Source organism: Mytilus edulis, chromosome 9 (assembly GCF_963676685.1).
Source record: "Mytilus edulis chromosome 9, xbMytEdul2.2, whole genome shotgun sequence".
Classification (NCBI taxonomy): domain Eukaryota; kingdom Metazoa; phylum Mollusca; class Bivalvia; order Mytilida; family Mytilidae; genus Mytilus; species Mytilus edulis.
This window is the reverse complement of record NC_092352.1, coordinates 44,794,867-44,806,910: the sequence shown is the minus strand read 5'-3', so window position 1 is coordinate 44,806,910 and position 12,044 is coordinate 44,794,867. Positions and strand designations below refer to the sequence as shown.

General features: G+C 32.5%; 1 protein-coding gene across 1 annotated transcript in view; it reads left to right on the top strand.

Moving 5' to 3' along the window:
- The first annotated feature begins 1,787 nt into the window (after positions 1–1,787).
- The window catches only part of LOC139488453 (uncharacterized), a 29,894-nt gene continuing 19,637 nt past the window's right edge, over positions 1,788–12,044 (top strand). Inside the window, exons 1-2 of the mRNA XM_071274058.1 lie at positions 1,788–2,088; positions 2,581–2,630. Coding sequence (XP_071130159.1) covers positions 2,060–2,088; positions 2,581–2,630 — 79 coding nt within the window. The 5' untranslated portion in view covers positions 1,788–2,059. The remainder of the gene's footprint in view (positions 2,089–2,580; positions 2,631–12,044) is intronic.

The following is a 12,044-nucleotide window of genomic DNA, read 5'->3' as shown; positions in this document are numbered from 1 at the left end:
AACATATTGTATATAATGGTATGCAACTGTCATGCAATTGAGAGGTTTAGCTGCCTACAAAACCAGGTTAAGCCCATCATTTTCTACGTAATGTTCTATTCGTTCGATTAGTTTGAGCGTTTAAATTTTGCCAATTGTTAATGGGACTTCCCGTTTAGTAGTTTTCTTGGAGTTGGGTATTTTTGTTATTTCACTATACAAACAAAGTGTTTAAACTCTTCAATTTATGAACAGTAATTACCGAATGAGTCAGTTCAAGCTAAATGACATTGGGTGCAGTTAAAACAATTGTGTGACTCTATTTCAGCAACAAAAGATGCTTGATTTTAGATAAAGAAAATATTGTAAGCCAATCATAGATTACTGAAAAGCAATATTTTGTATAAAAGAAAGGGAAAATATAGCCTTCTCATTCATTTCAAGAATTGTTCTGAGAAATGACAGACGACGTGCATCATAAATGGAAGGCCAAAAGAATGCTTGGGCAATATGTATTTTTGTATAAAATATCCGTTCACTGTTTTTGTTCTTTATAATATTTTTTTCACATCATTTCCTTACATGCACTGCTTGTTTATCTTTTGTTTTCATGACTGAAAGGTTTTCTTGTTTGAATGGTTTTACATAAGTATTTTTTGGTCCCTTTATAACCTATAACTATAACCTGGGATAATGGCGTTACATACATATTTGTAAAATTCTCTGTTTTTTGTCGGTGGAAGAAATTGGAGAGTCATCAATACTGCTAAATCAATTGGACTCTAGTTCGTTGTATGCTTCAACTACTGTTTACGCAGTGAAATAACAATGACTATATAACACTTTGTTTATTACGATGGAGGTGTGTTTGATTTAAGACGTAAAAAAAGATGTAGTTGTTGAATTTTTACGTCGTCTGTTTCAAATACAATTGTTTTCAAAATGTTAGAATATTGAACTGTCGTAAGAGTTGCATTATCAATAAATGTTATAAGAAAACAACAGTACATGGTGTTGAAGCATACGCTTTATAAAACAAAGATTCACATGCTACCTATTTTAAAGCTCTGTACAAATGAAAACGAATTACAATGAATGGTCATATGCTGTTGATATTAAAAGTATAAACAATTAAAGGAATAGACATATCCTTAACTTTTTGAATAAATTTGTGTAAAACAATACAGTAATGGAAATATGATTTGAATGGAGTTTTATTATTTTCTTTTATTCACTCATATTTCTACTTTGTCAGTTAACGTACACAAAATAAGAAACATATGTTCTCAAGAAAACTAAGAACGAAAAGTGAATTAAAACCTGTAATAAAGTAATAACAATAGAAGGTACCACAAGGAAATTAAGATATAAAAATCAAATAAATCATATTAAACATTGTTTTTATCGCTTTCATCTCATTGTTTAGCCATTAATTGAATTCTTTATTTATGAAATGAGTTTTACTATCATTTTCCAAGAGTAATACGGGAATATTTTTCAATATCGACCTTTAATATTTGCGTTTCGAATTCTCATAAAGGTAAAATCTTTCAATAAGATGTTATAAGCAAACACATAATTCAGTGCACGGGAAAACAGTTGACACGGCAATGTTCATATGCTTACATTAGCTTAAAACATGTTCACAAAAACGTTACATATGTTATCGATAACTTTTCCATCTTTAAGAAATAAAATGATATTAAATAAACCAATATACCATATGAAATATTAACTGATTTTATACGAAACTAAATATTCCTTTAATTGCCTACATTTCTTTCGCATTTATCAAATTATAGAAAAAAGCTGCTGAAGCGAAAGGAAGAACTAGTAGAAATTCAGTGTTTTTTAGATTTATTATGTGTGAGTGAGTTTGTCACTCCTCCAATAATATTAAATTATTCATTTATATCAGGAACGCAATATCAGATAGAAAAATACCAAAGAACAGAGGACTACTAAATATCGCGTGAGAATTTTTTTGACGTTACAGACATGAATGACAACGTAATTGCAGGTATCCCCCACACATAAGGATAGTAATGAAGCAAGCATTCATTATAAAATCAGTCAGCTAATGAAGATGTGGACTTACGTCTTTAGCAGGTAAATACCACATTTTTCAAGTTTGAAATATTACTTTTATTTTAAAACTTTTTCACTACTATAAAGTTGTTTGGATAAAATATTAGCAAGTTATTTTTTTTAAATTCTATTTAATATTCATATTCAAACCAAATTTGATATTCACTTATTTATTATTTAATTTTCACTAATTTTAATTTTTGTATTCCTTTCAAATATACTCGAAAATTGTTCCAATAGATTTCGTAAGTTACCATACATATGAGAGTCTATGGCTATAAACATGAAATTATTAATCTGTCCAAGAAAACATTTACCTTTAATGGATGTTTATTTCATATATAATTCTTTGTCATTTGATATGTAACATCATAACATCGTCAGGTAAAAATAATCGTAGACTCTTCCATTTTTTCACATCAAACCAATAATTTAAAGACGCCATTGACAGTTGATTTGAAGTACATTTACAACTATAGTAGATACATTGAAGTCTTTGTTTCCATTTTTCAGAAGAAAAGGTGCAATGTTTTTCTTGGTTTGTCTTTACATATTCCATACAAGTAAGTATGCTTTATTTATCTCTCTCTTTACTAGTATATAAAAACATTTTTCAAAGGACTATGAATGTTACAAGCCCATTTTCTGAAGATTCTTTAACTATTTTGAGCTGTTGTAATTTTTTTTAGTCTTTTATTTTTACCAGCTTTTAAGTGAAAATGATAAAAAAAAAATTATTACGAAAAATCATTATAAGTGAAAGCCAATTACATATTCTTTTAATCCTGTGATCATTTCCCAGGACTCAGACCTGCATGTAATGGTATCTTGATAAATCATAGTCTAAAGTCCAGAGGTAATGTGGTATTTATTTGTGATATGTCCTTAGCAATGCTAAAGGTCTAAAATATACACCAAAATAACATACATATAACATATTTTGCTGCATCAGATGTCAATTTCGACAATACATGTCTCTTCAAAATTAGCTGAAGGATAAAGCGAGTTTAGAGAAAAAAAATTGGAATGTTTCATAGTGCCCTAAATAATATAAGGAGACCTTCAAATCTAGTTTAAATATGCATTGTCATTCACATAAAACGCCCAAATTATCCTAGTCATTACACACATATCTTAAGGATGTACTAAGGTGAGGTTTTGGAATTCGTGTCAAATTTTCGGACTCCTTGGTGTTTTTCCTTATAAAACAAGGTAAAATGTTTTGCCCCATAACACCTATTTATTTTTTCATATGACCAAATAGCTCATGAAAGGTCATTTACCAAAATTTTAGAAGATTCTTAATTTTCTTTCTTTTGTTTTGGGACCTAAATAATACCAATGCAAACATGAGGTTAAAGTCCGAGTAAGCTTTTTCCGCCATATTTTAAATCTCAAATATCTCAAAAAGGAGGTCCATGACCTATCACTATTTTTGCTTATTTTCATCCTTTAAGAATGCCCTACCAGCTTATAGTATCAATTTTAAATTCTTGATTTATTAATTTTCACCTAACGTCACCTAAGTACATCATTTTAAGACAATATCAACGCTCATGTGCATTCAATAAACTTTTGCGTGTTTGACATCATGGTTAAAAAAAGTACTTAAACTTAAATTAAGATATTTTCATGCCCCACCTACGATAGTAGAGGGGCATTATGTTTTCTGGTCTGTGCCTCCGTTCGTCTGTGCGTCCGTTCGTGCGTCCTTCTGTGCGTCCGTGCGTCCGTCTGTGCGTTCGTTCGCTTCAGGTTAAAGTTTTTGGTCAAGGTAGGTTTTGAAGAAGTTGAAGTCTAATCAACTTGAAACTTAGTACACATGTTCCCTATGATGTGATCTTTCTAATTTTAATTCCAAATTAAAGTTTTGACCCTAATTTCACGGTCCACTGAACATAGAAAATGGTAGTGCGAGTGGGGCATCCGTGTACTTGGGACACATTCTTGTTATGAAAATATTTTGATTTGAAACTACTGGATATGAATAAAACACCAATTGCTGATATTCAGTTGAAATGGATTTAGAATGAATATAGTAATAAGTAGAATAACGAAAATACCGAATTCCGAGGAAAACTAAGAACGGAAAGTTCCCAAAGCAAATGGCAAAATCAAAATCTCAAACACATCAACCGAATGTCAAACTGTCATATTCCTGACTTGGTACAGGCATTTTCCTTTGTGGAAAATGGTGGATTAAAACTATAATTTGTACAAAACGATAACTTGTACACAACACATGTATTAAAGACCGGGGCTTACTAGTACATAACAGTACATAAAGAGAAGTCCGAAAGTATTAAAGGGCCAACAAAAAGTTCGGTGTTTGATGTTTTCCCTGTGACAAAAAGATTATGAAAAGAAATATAATACTACATAAAGAGGACTGTTAAAACATTTGACTGTACTGAGTTAAAAGTAAACGCGTATATCTTATATAAATTGAATCATTTACAATCATGTAACTTGTTGTATACTAATACCATTAAAATTTTGATGTAAGTGGCTTAATATTTCTAGTAATGCATATTTTTTTTATTGTCCAAGAAATTGTTTTATAACGATTAAAATAATTTAGTTACATTTATATTGAGTCATGCTTCTATTTTTACGTCACAAAAGGATTTTAGATTTACAATGAAAACAACACTAGGATCATATATGTAATCAAACTATCTGAAGAAAATAATGCTTGAAATAGAAAGAAACTTATTTATTAACTCAGCAAAAAGAAAGATTATACAGGTTTCTCAAATTCAATTCCTAAACTTTAAATTGAATAAGATCAATGTATTGCAATACCGAGTATAGAATCTGTTATTGGTATAAGCTCTCAATTGAATATGATGCTTTTAAGCGATAAAACATTGTATTGCTAACAAAGGAATACATTTTGTGCAATAAGGTTGCTAATGTAGTAGAATAAAGCTTCTTCACCATTGCATATGGAGTCAGTATCATCTACTTGGTACTTAATAAATATGAAATGACGGTCACAACTTGAAGATTAATGGCTTTTCAATGATGACATTTATAAATCTAGTAAAAATTACCATAAAATGAAGTATATGATAATTCTCTTAAATCTATTCTACCAATTACACATATATTAGTAGTCACTGAGACGAATTGTCCGTAATGTTGGTCATTTGTTATTTGCCTGATGTCTTTGTACGTTGACCATACGTTAATAACATTCATAAGTACATATAAGACACAATGTTAGCCATTTGTCACAATCATTATATTCGCAAATTCCACAAAGTGCATACCAAAGGTTATAATTTTAGGTTGTAAATCTGAATGAAATTATACTGATCGTTTTTCTTATGAGTAATTAAAGATAAAACATCAGACACAGTGATTTGGTGATTAATAACAGTTATCAAATAAGTACTCAATAGATGTAGAGAGTCATTTTCAGTTGCCTCTAAGACAGCTAATTCAATGCTTATTAATTTGTGCAACATATCGTAGTAAAAATCTTCAGTATTTTCAAAATATTAAAATAATACATGATATGCAACTAAATAAAAATTAAATTTTAGCACGAATTCAACTATTAAGTTATGCAAGGCATCGATTCAGAAGATTCAGTATCCAAAATTAGCGATAATGTGACTATATGATTCCCATGTGTTGCTTGGACTGGTATTTTCAAAATATTGTAAAAAGATAGAGACTAAATGTTGGTTACGTGAGTGCGTCACTATTTGTGATGATAGCGTCACTATTTGTGAGGAGTGCGTCACTATTTGTGATGCACTGTGATGTTTGTCGTTGATTTATTATGTTCGTTGTTGTTCTGCGGTTAACATGTTGTGTCGATGATTATAGTATTTGTTTGAGCGTTTTTCTGTGATGAGTGTTTTTGCGGGTGTTTGTGCTGTATTTCTGTAACGTAGCGTTGTCCCTTTAGCGATATTTGTTAACATTGTCATATAAGCAGGAGGTTTGGCTAGCCATACAATCCGGTTCAACCTATCATTTGTGCTTTAAATATCCTGTACCAAGTCAGGAATATGAAAGTTGTCATCAGATAGTTCGTTTCTATGTATGTTGGCGTTTGTTAGTGTTGCACTCCAGTGTGCCTGTTGATCGTTTGTTTTCCTCTTTAATTGGTTTGTTCATCTTTGTTTTAGTTTTCACTCATTCGTTTCATTACTTTTTTACACCTGCATGCTACTATTGCCTTTATTTATTACAGACAGTGGTAATGATAACTAAAACTTTATTTCCAATTGTCAATAAATTGTCAGATATTTTGCCTTCGAGCATCACTGAAGAAACATTGATTGTCGAAATACACATCTGGTGCAATACATGGCATTTAAAATAATACTTGATATACAACTAGATGAAAAATAAAATTTTATTCCGTTTAATGGCGTTAATGTGATGTAGTTATTCTGACAGACTGACAGACACACAAGAATTAAGCACGATTGTCAACCTGTAAAAAAGGGGTCAACTAGGAAACAGTGTAGTTAGAATAGCATAGGTTCTTGTTTTTATATACCAAGGTATTTTGGATATTTCAAAGGTAAAGTACTTTTCAAAAGATAACAATATAATTTTTTGTACGTGACCGTGCTCTTGCCAGTATAATAGCTTTGTGCAATTTTTGAAATAGCAGCAATTTTCTTATCTTGTTAGCAGTATCCCTTATTCCAGAAAATTCTGATTTGACATCAAACCATTAAATTATCAACATGAAAATATAAACTCCATCTGCACCTAAAACAATTTTGTTGCATACAAAATGGGAAAATGGCAGACGGTAAAGTTTAATTCTTAACCGATTTTCACTTTTTAAATTTAAATTGTGCGCATAAGTTTCAAAAATTTGTGTGCATAACTTTCAAAAATAGTTCGCACGACTTTCAAACTTGTGCGAATCAGTCAACTTTGTTTGAAAGTCGTGGTCGCTAGTTTTTAAACGACCGCAAACGTTTCTTGGTGTCGTATATTGGTATGATGACGTCTCAGTCGATCTCTATGAAATTTTCCAGATGGTTCAATATCAAAATAGGAAGCTTGGGATTGATTTTCGGGGTTTTGGTACCATCACTCAGGTAAAGAAGAATTGGGGACCAAAGAGGGCCAATAAGAAGTTTTTATGCAGTTTCCTGACAATTACTTTTATTAAAGTGATTGGTTATCTCTGTTATTCTAGCACAAGGAACCATACTATAAATGGAAAGTTTGGGGGTAATAACTCCAAGAAGGGTTCAAATAATTCAATTGCACAGTATTGCGCAATATCACCATGTTGCACAATATCAAGAAATCTCCAATTACACAGTATTGCGCAATAGCAAACACTCTTCAATTTTACAGTATTGCATAATAAATCTTCAATTACACATAATTGCGTCATAGCAAAATTGCCAAATAACAGAAAATCTTCAATTGCACAAGTTGTCGCATTAGCAAGAACTGTTCAATTCCACAGTATTGCGCAATAAGCAAAAAAATGTCTGATCTCAAAGTATTTTAGCAAGAAATGATTGCCAATGAGACAGCTCTCCACAAGAGACCAACGTGAAACAGAAATTAACAACTATAGGTCACTGTACGGCCTTCAACAATGAGCAAAGCCCATACTGCATAGTCAGCTATAAAAGGCCCTGAAATGACAATGTAAAACAATTCAAAAGAGAAAATTTAAGTACAAAAAAATACGAAACACAAATATGTAACACATTAACAAACAACAACCACTGAATTACAGGCTCCTGACTTGGGACAGGCACATACATACATAATGTGGTGGGGTTAAACATGTTAGCTGGATTTTGCCTATTTCAATTTTTTAAGATCTTTGGCTGCATTTATTATGTGTCAGAAACCTATATTATGTCAAAAACTTGATCAAAATCCATTCAAACTGTATCAAACTTCAATAGTGTGTCCAAAAATGCACCAACTGTTCAGTGTTTTACCTCAGCGGTCGTATCAGGCTGCGATCGGCGAAGCATTTTTTTTAAAAGTTGTACACGAGTATAAATTCGGCACGATTTTTCAAACTGGTCTGCATCACATTAAACCTCTGGCAAAAGAAAATATCCATTTTATTTACATGGCACTTAAGAGACTCCATAAATGTTTGACAATCTCTTCATATTTGTAATTTATTTGGTGATCAATCTCTGCATTACCTTGTCCCGCAAAATTAAACAATGTTCTTTCAAGTTGGCATTAATGAAAAGGGATACAACTGCAATGAAATGTTTGTATTCTTCGGAAATTTATTTTAATCAGATTTTTGTTTAAGTGCTAATTCAGCAGAAATTAGGGACATCACATGTATAGAAAAGAATGTATGATATTGAAATAAATTTGACCTAACAATACTTGTATTCAAAACCGTCCCTGATGGGGGGAAAACCGAGGAGATAGGACCTTCAACGGGACTTTGGGTTTAGTTTGGGTTCGGGTGTGATTAAGCTCGGGATTGCGGGATTGACCCTTTCGGGATAAGGGAATCTTTTTTTCTAATTTCGCGATGTCGGGATTTAAATTTATTTAAAGTTGGGACCTCAGGATTTCGTGTTGTTAAGCCTCCCTCTTTATACTAATACAATAGATACAACATTAATGCAGTTTAAGTTAAAGTTTTAGTTATATTCCTTCCGTGGATATATATCAGTTATAAAATAAGAGAAGAGTCAGTAAAATGACAGATTTTTTTTTTTATCAGATGAACTCAAATAAGGAGTTGTGGTATAATTGCCAATAAGACAAATACTCACAAAATACCAAACTTGATTTGTCTACTATTGGTCTTTTTACAACCTCCTACATTGAGCAAAACCCATACAGCAAGCTATAAACAATGATAAAAACAAGCAGCATGGACAAATATTTGAAGCAAATAAATTAGAAAAACCATGCATGATTTAGGCTTTACCTATAAACTAAGAAATAATTATGGCAGACTTTGAAAATTGAGTATGAAAATGGGGTATATATATATGTGTCAAAGAGACATAAACTCAACCAAATGACTACCACTGAATCACATGCTCCTGAATTGGGACAGGCACTTACCTTATGTGTGAGGTGAGGGGGTAATTTGTTTACAAGCTTAACCCTACTAGTCTTGAACAATAGTGTAAAATTTGGCACCAAATTGGTTCAGAAACTTCCAGCAAATACAATGTATATTGACTGATTTTAAAAATCAACAGGTTTTGAATTAAAGATGCTTGACCATAGTTGAAATAAAGCAAATAATTAACATTTAGGTTATTTTTATAGGATGTTGTGAGTGCTTTAATTAGAAAAAGAAGTTAGATCAATAATTATAGTGAATTCTAATCAGACCAACTCTGTGGCATATTCCATCTATAAACAATTATATCATGAAACAAAACAGTGTAATAATGGTAGTAGATTAGCAGTAGGGTGACATCAGGTCAGCTCAGTCTTCATCCCATATCTGGCACACTTCAGAAAAACTCAGAAAAAATGGGAAAAAATGCATGTAGAGTGGACCCTAGTTAACAAATTGACTCCAATAGTTGTTAGGTGGGAGTGAATCTGATCTTCTACAGAAGGTCATTTGGACCAAAAATACGGAATTTCACGATTTTTTTTTTCGATTTTTGACTTCAAATGGACCCGAAACAGGAAGTAGTCGTTTCCAAGCGTATTTCAATAATAATAACGATCAGTAGTTATATGGCCGTGGTTTTGCACTATTTTTGCAAGTTTTATGCCTCTGAACTTCCTGTGTAAGACACAGATGTGAAGCCCACCCCTCCAGAAAACCAAGTGTCAGCCGATTTCAATTTTCTAAGTCCGTATTTGTGCTCAAAATGCAACTTATACATGAGAAACATGAATATGGATAGCCTCAGGTTGACGGAACATACATAACGTTTAAAATAAGTATCATAAAGTGTACTTCTACAAGTACGGAACGCCATTGGAGCCAAATAACGGTGGTCTTGGTACACCCGTCATATGACGATCACAGCATGGTAAGGGTTAACAAAAAAAAATATTTTTTACGTGTTTTTGAGCTAATCTGTGTATCTGGAGGCCTTACTGACCCGTTCTGACCCAAAATAAGATGAAAAAACATCTACATTTGAGCTAAAACTGGAAAAATATTGGTTTCTACCACCAAGGGCCTTAACCCTTACCATGCTGATTTGTTTTCAGAAAATGTCTAATTTTCGTTTATTTGCAAAAATATGCAAATTATATGCAAATGAGCTTAGCCCTGTTGCTGTAGCATATTGACTCCATTAAATCTAATGTAGGTGATCACGGGGTGGGGTGGTCGGGGTGAGGAGGCGGGGGAGGTTGGGCGGGAATTTGCCCCAAAGTTGGTCATCAGGTGCAAAAAGCGTCAATTTTGACGATTTTTCGTCTTTTCTCTTGACCCAGAAGACCCAGGAATGCTGGTAACGGTATCCAGCTGTAGCCTGCATGTAGAGTGGTCCCTAGTTAACAAATTGATCATAATAGTTGTTAGGTTGGAGTGAATCTGATCTTGGTTCAGCAGTCTACAGAAGGTCATTTGAACCAAAAATACGGAATTTCACGATTGTTTTTTCGATTTTTGACTTCAAATGGACCCGAAACAGGAAGTAGTCGTTTCCTATGCGTATTTCAATAATAATAACGATCAGTAGTTATATGGCCGTGGTTTTGCACTATTTTTGCACGTTTTATGCCTCTGAACTTCCTTTGTAAGACACAGATGTGAAGCCCACCCCTCCAGAAAACCGAGTGTCAGCCGACTTCAGTTTTCCAAGTCCGTATTTGTGCTCAAAATGCAACTTATACATGAGAAACATGAATATGGATAGCCTCAGGTTGACGGAACATACATAACGTTTAAAATAAGTATCAAAAAGTGGACTTCTAAAAGTATGGAACGCCATTGGAGCCAAATAACAGGTGGTCTGGGTACACCCGTCATATGACGGCCACAGCATGGTAAGGATTAAGAGTCTACCCAATTTTATTTGTTTGATTAACAGTATAGATATTTAATATTAGGATTACACAATACATCATATCACTGTTAGTCCAGAATTTTGTATTTATATGATACAAATCGGGTCGTATTCCTTAATATATCCAATTTTAATGTCTTTGCATTTTCCTGTTGCGATAGCAACGTATTACAAAACATCATCACTGATAAAAATATTTATATGATTTGCAGTGGTAACCTTACTTTGTACTTTTAACAACAAACACACTTTAGTCACACTTTTGCTCTAGGTAGCCTGCAAATGTGTTGATTTTTGTCTAATTTTGGTACGCTCTTTGGACTCGTAACTAAGGAAACATTTTCCTTAGATACGAGATGTAATGATGTGATCGAATTTTTTTTTTCTCTAACATGTTTTTTATGGTATAACAAATCAATTAAGAGCACTTTAAACTAAATCTAAATTTTTGCACATCCATGTTTGTACAGTACTAGTATGAAGCTCTATGCTTATTGGGACGGCCTCTTAATACACAAATGCATATTAATTTAAGTCAATATAAGAATTAAAAAGATGCTCAATGTACCAATTAATTGCCCAAAACATTGTTGGAGTATCGATGGTTAACGAATAAGAGTTAGCGCAAACAAATGCTAATGTTATTGTCGTTATTTTTTTTACATCAGTCGTCTGTCTAAATAAATGTGATGGTTGACTTTATATATGACTTTGCTTATATAATTTGACTTGATGCCTTATTGTGTGTTTTGTTACATATCTGTTTGTTTTATAATGGTTAAGATTATATAACAATATTTAGTGTTGTATCCCTATTTGGAAATTTTTACGTATTATGTCATGTTTGTTTCACTCATCGTCAACATAGTGAAATTTTATGGGACTGTGAGAGGTTTAGCTAAATATAGAACAAGGTTTAATCCACCATGTCTACATCGAAGATGCCTGTTCCAAGTCAGGAATATGAAATTTGTTATCCATTAGTTTGATGCGTGATTC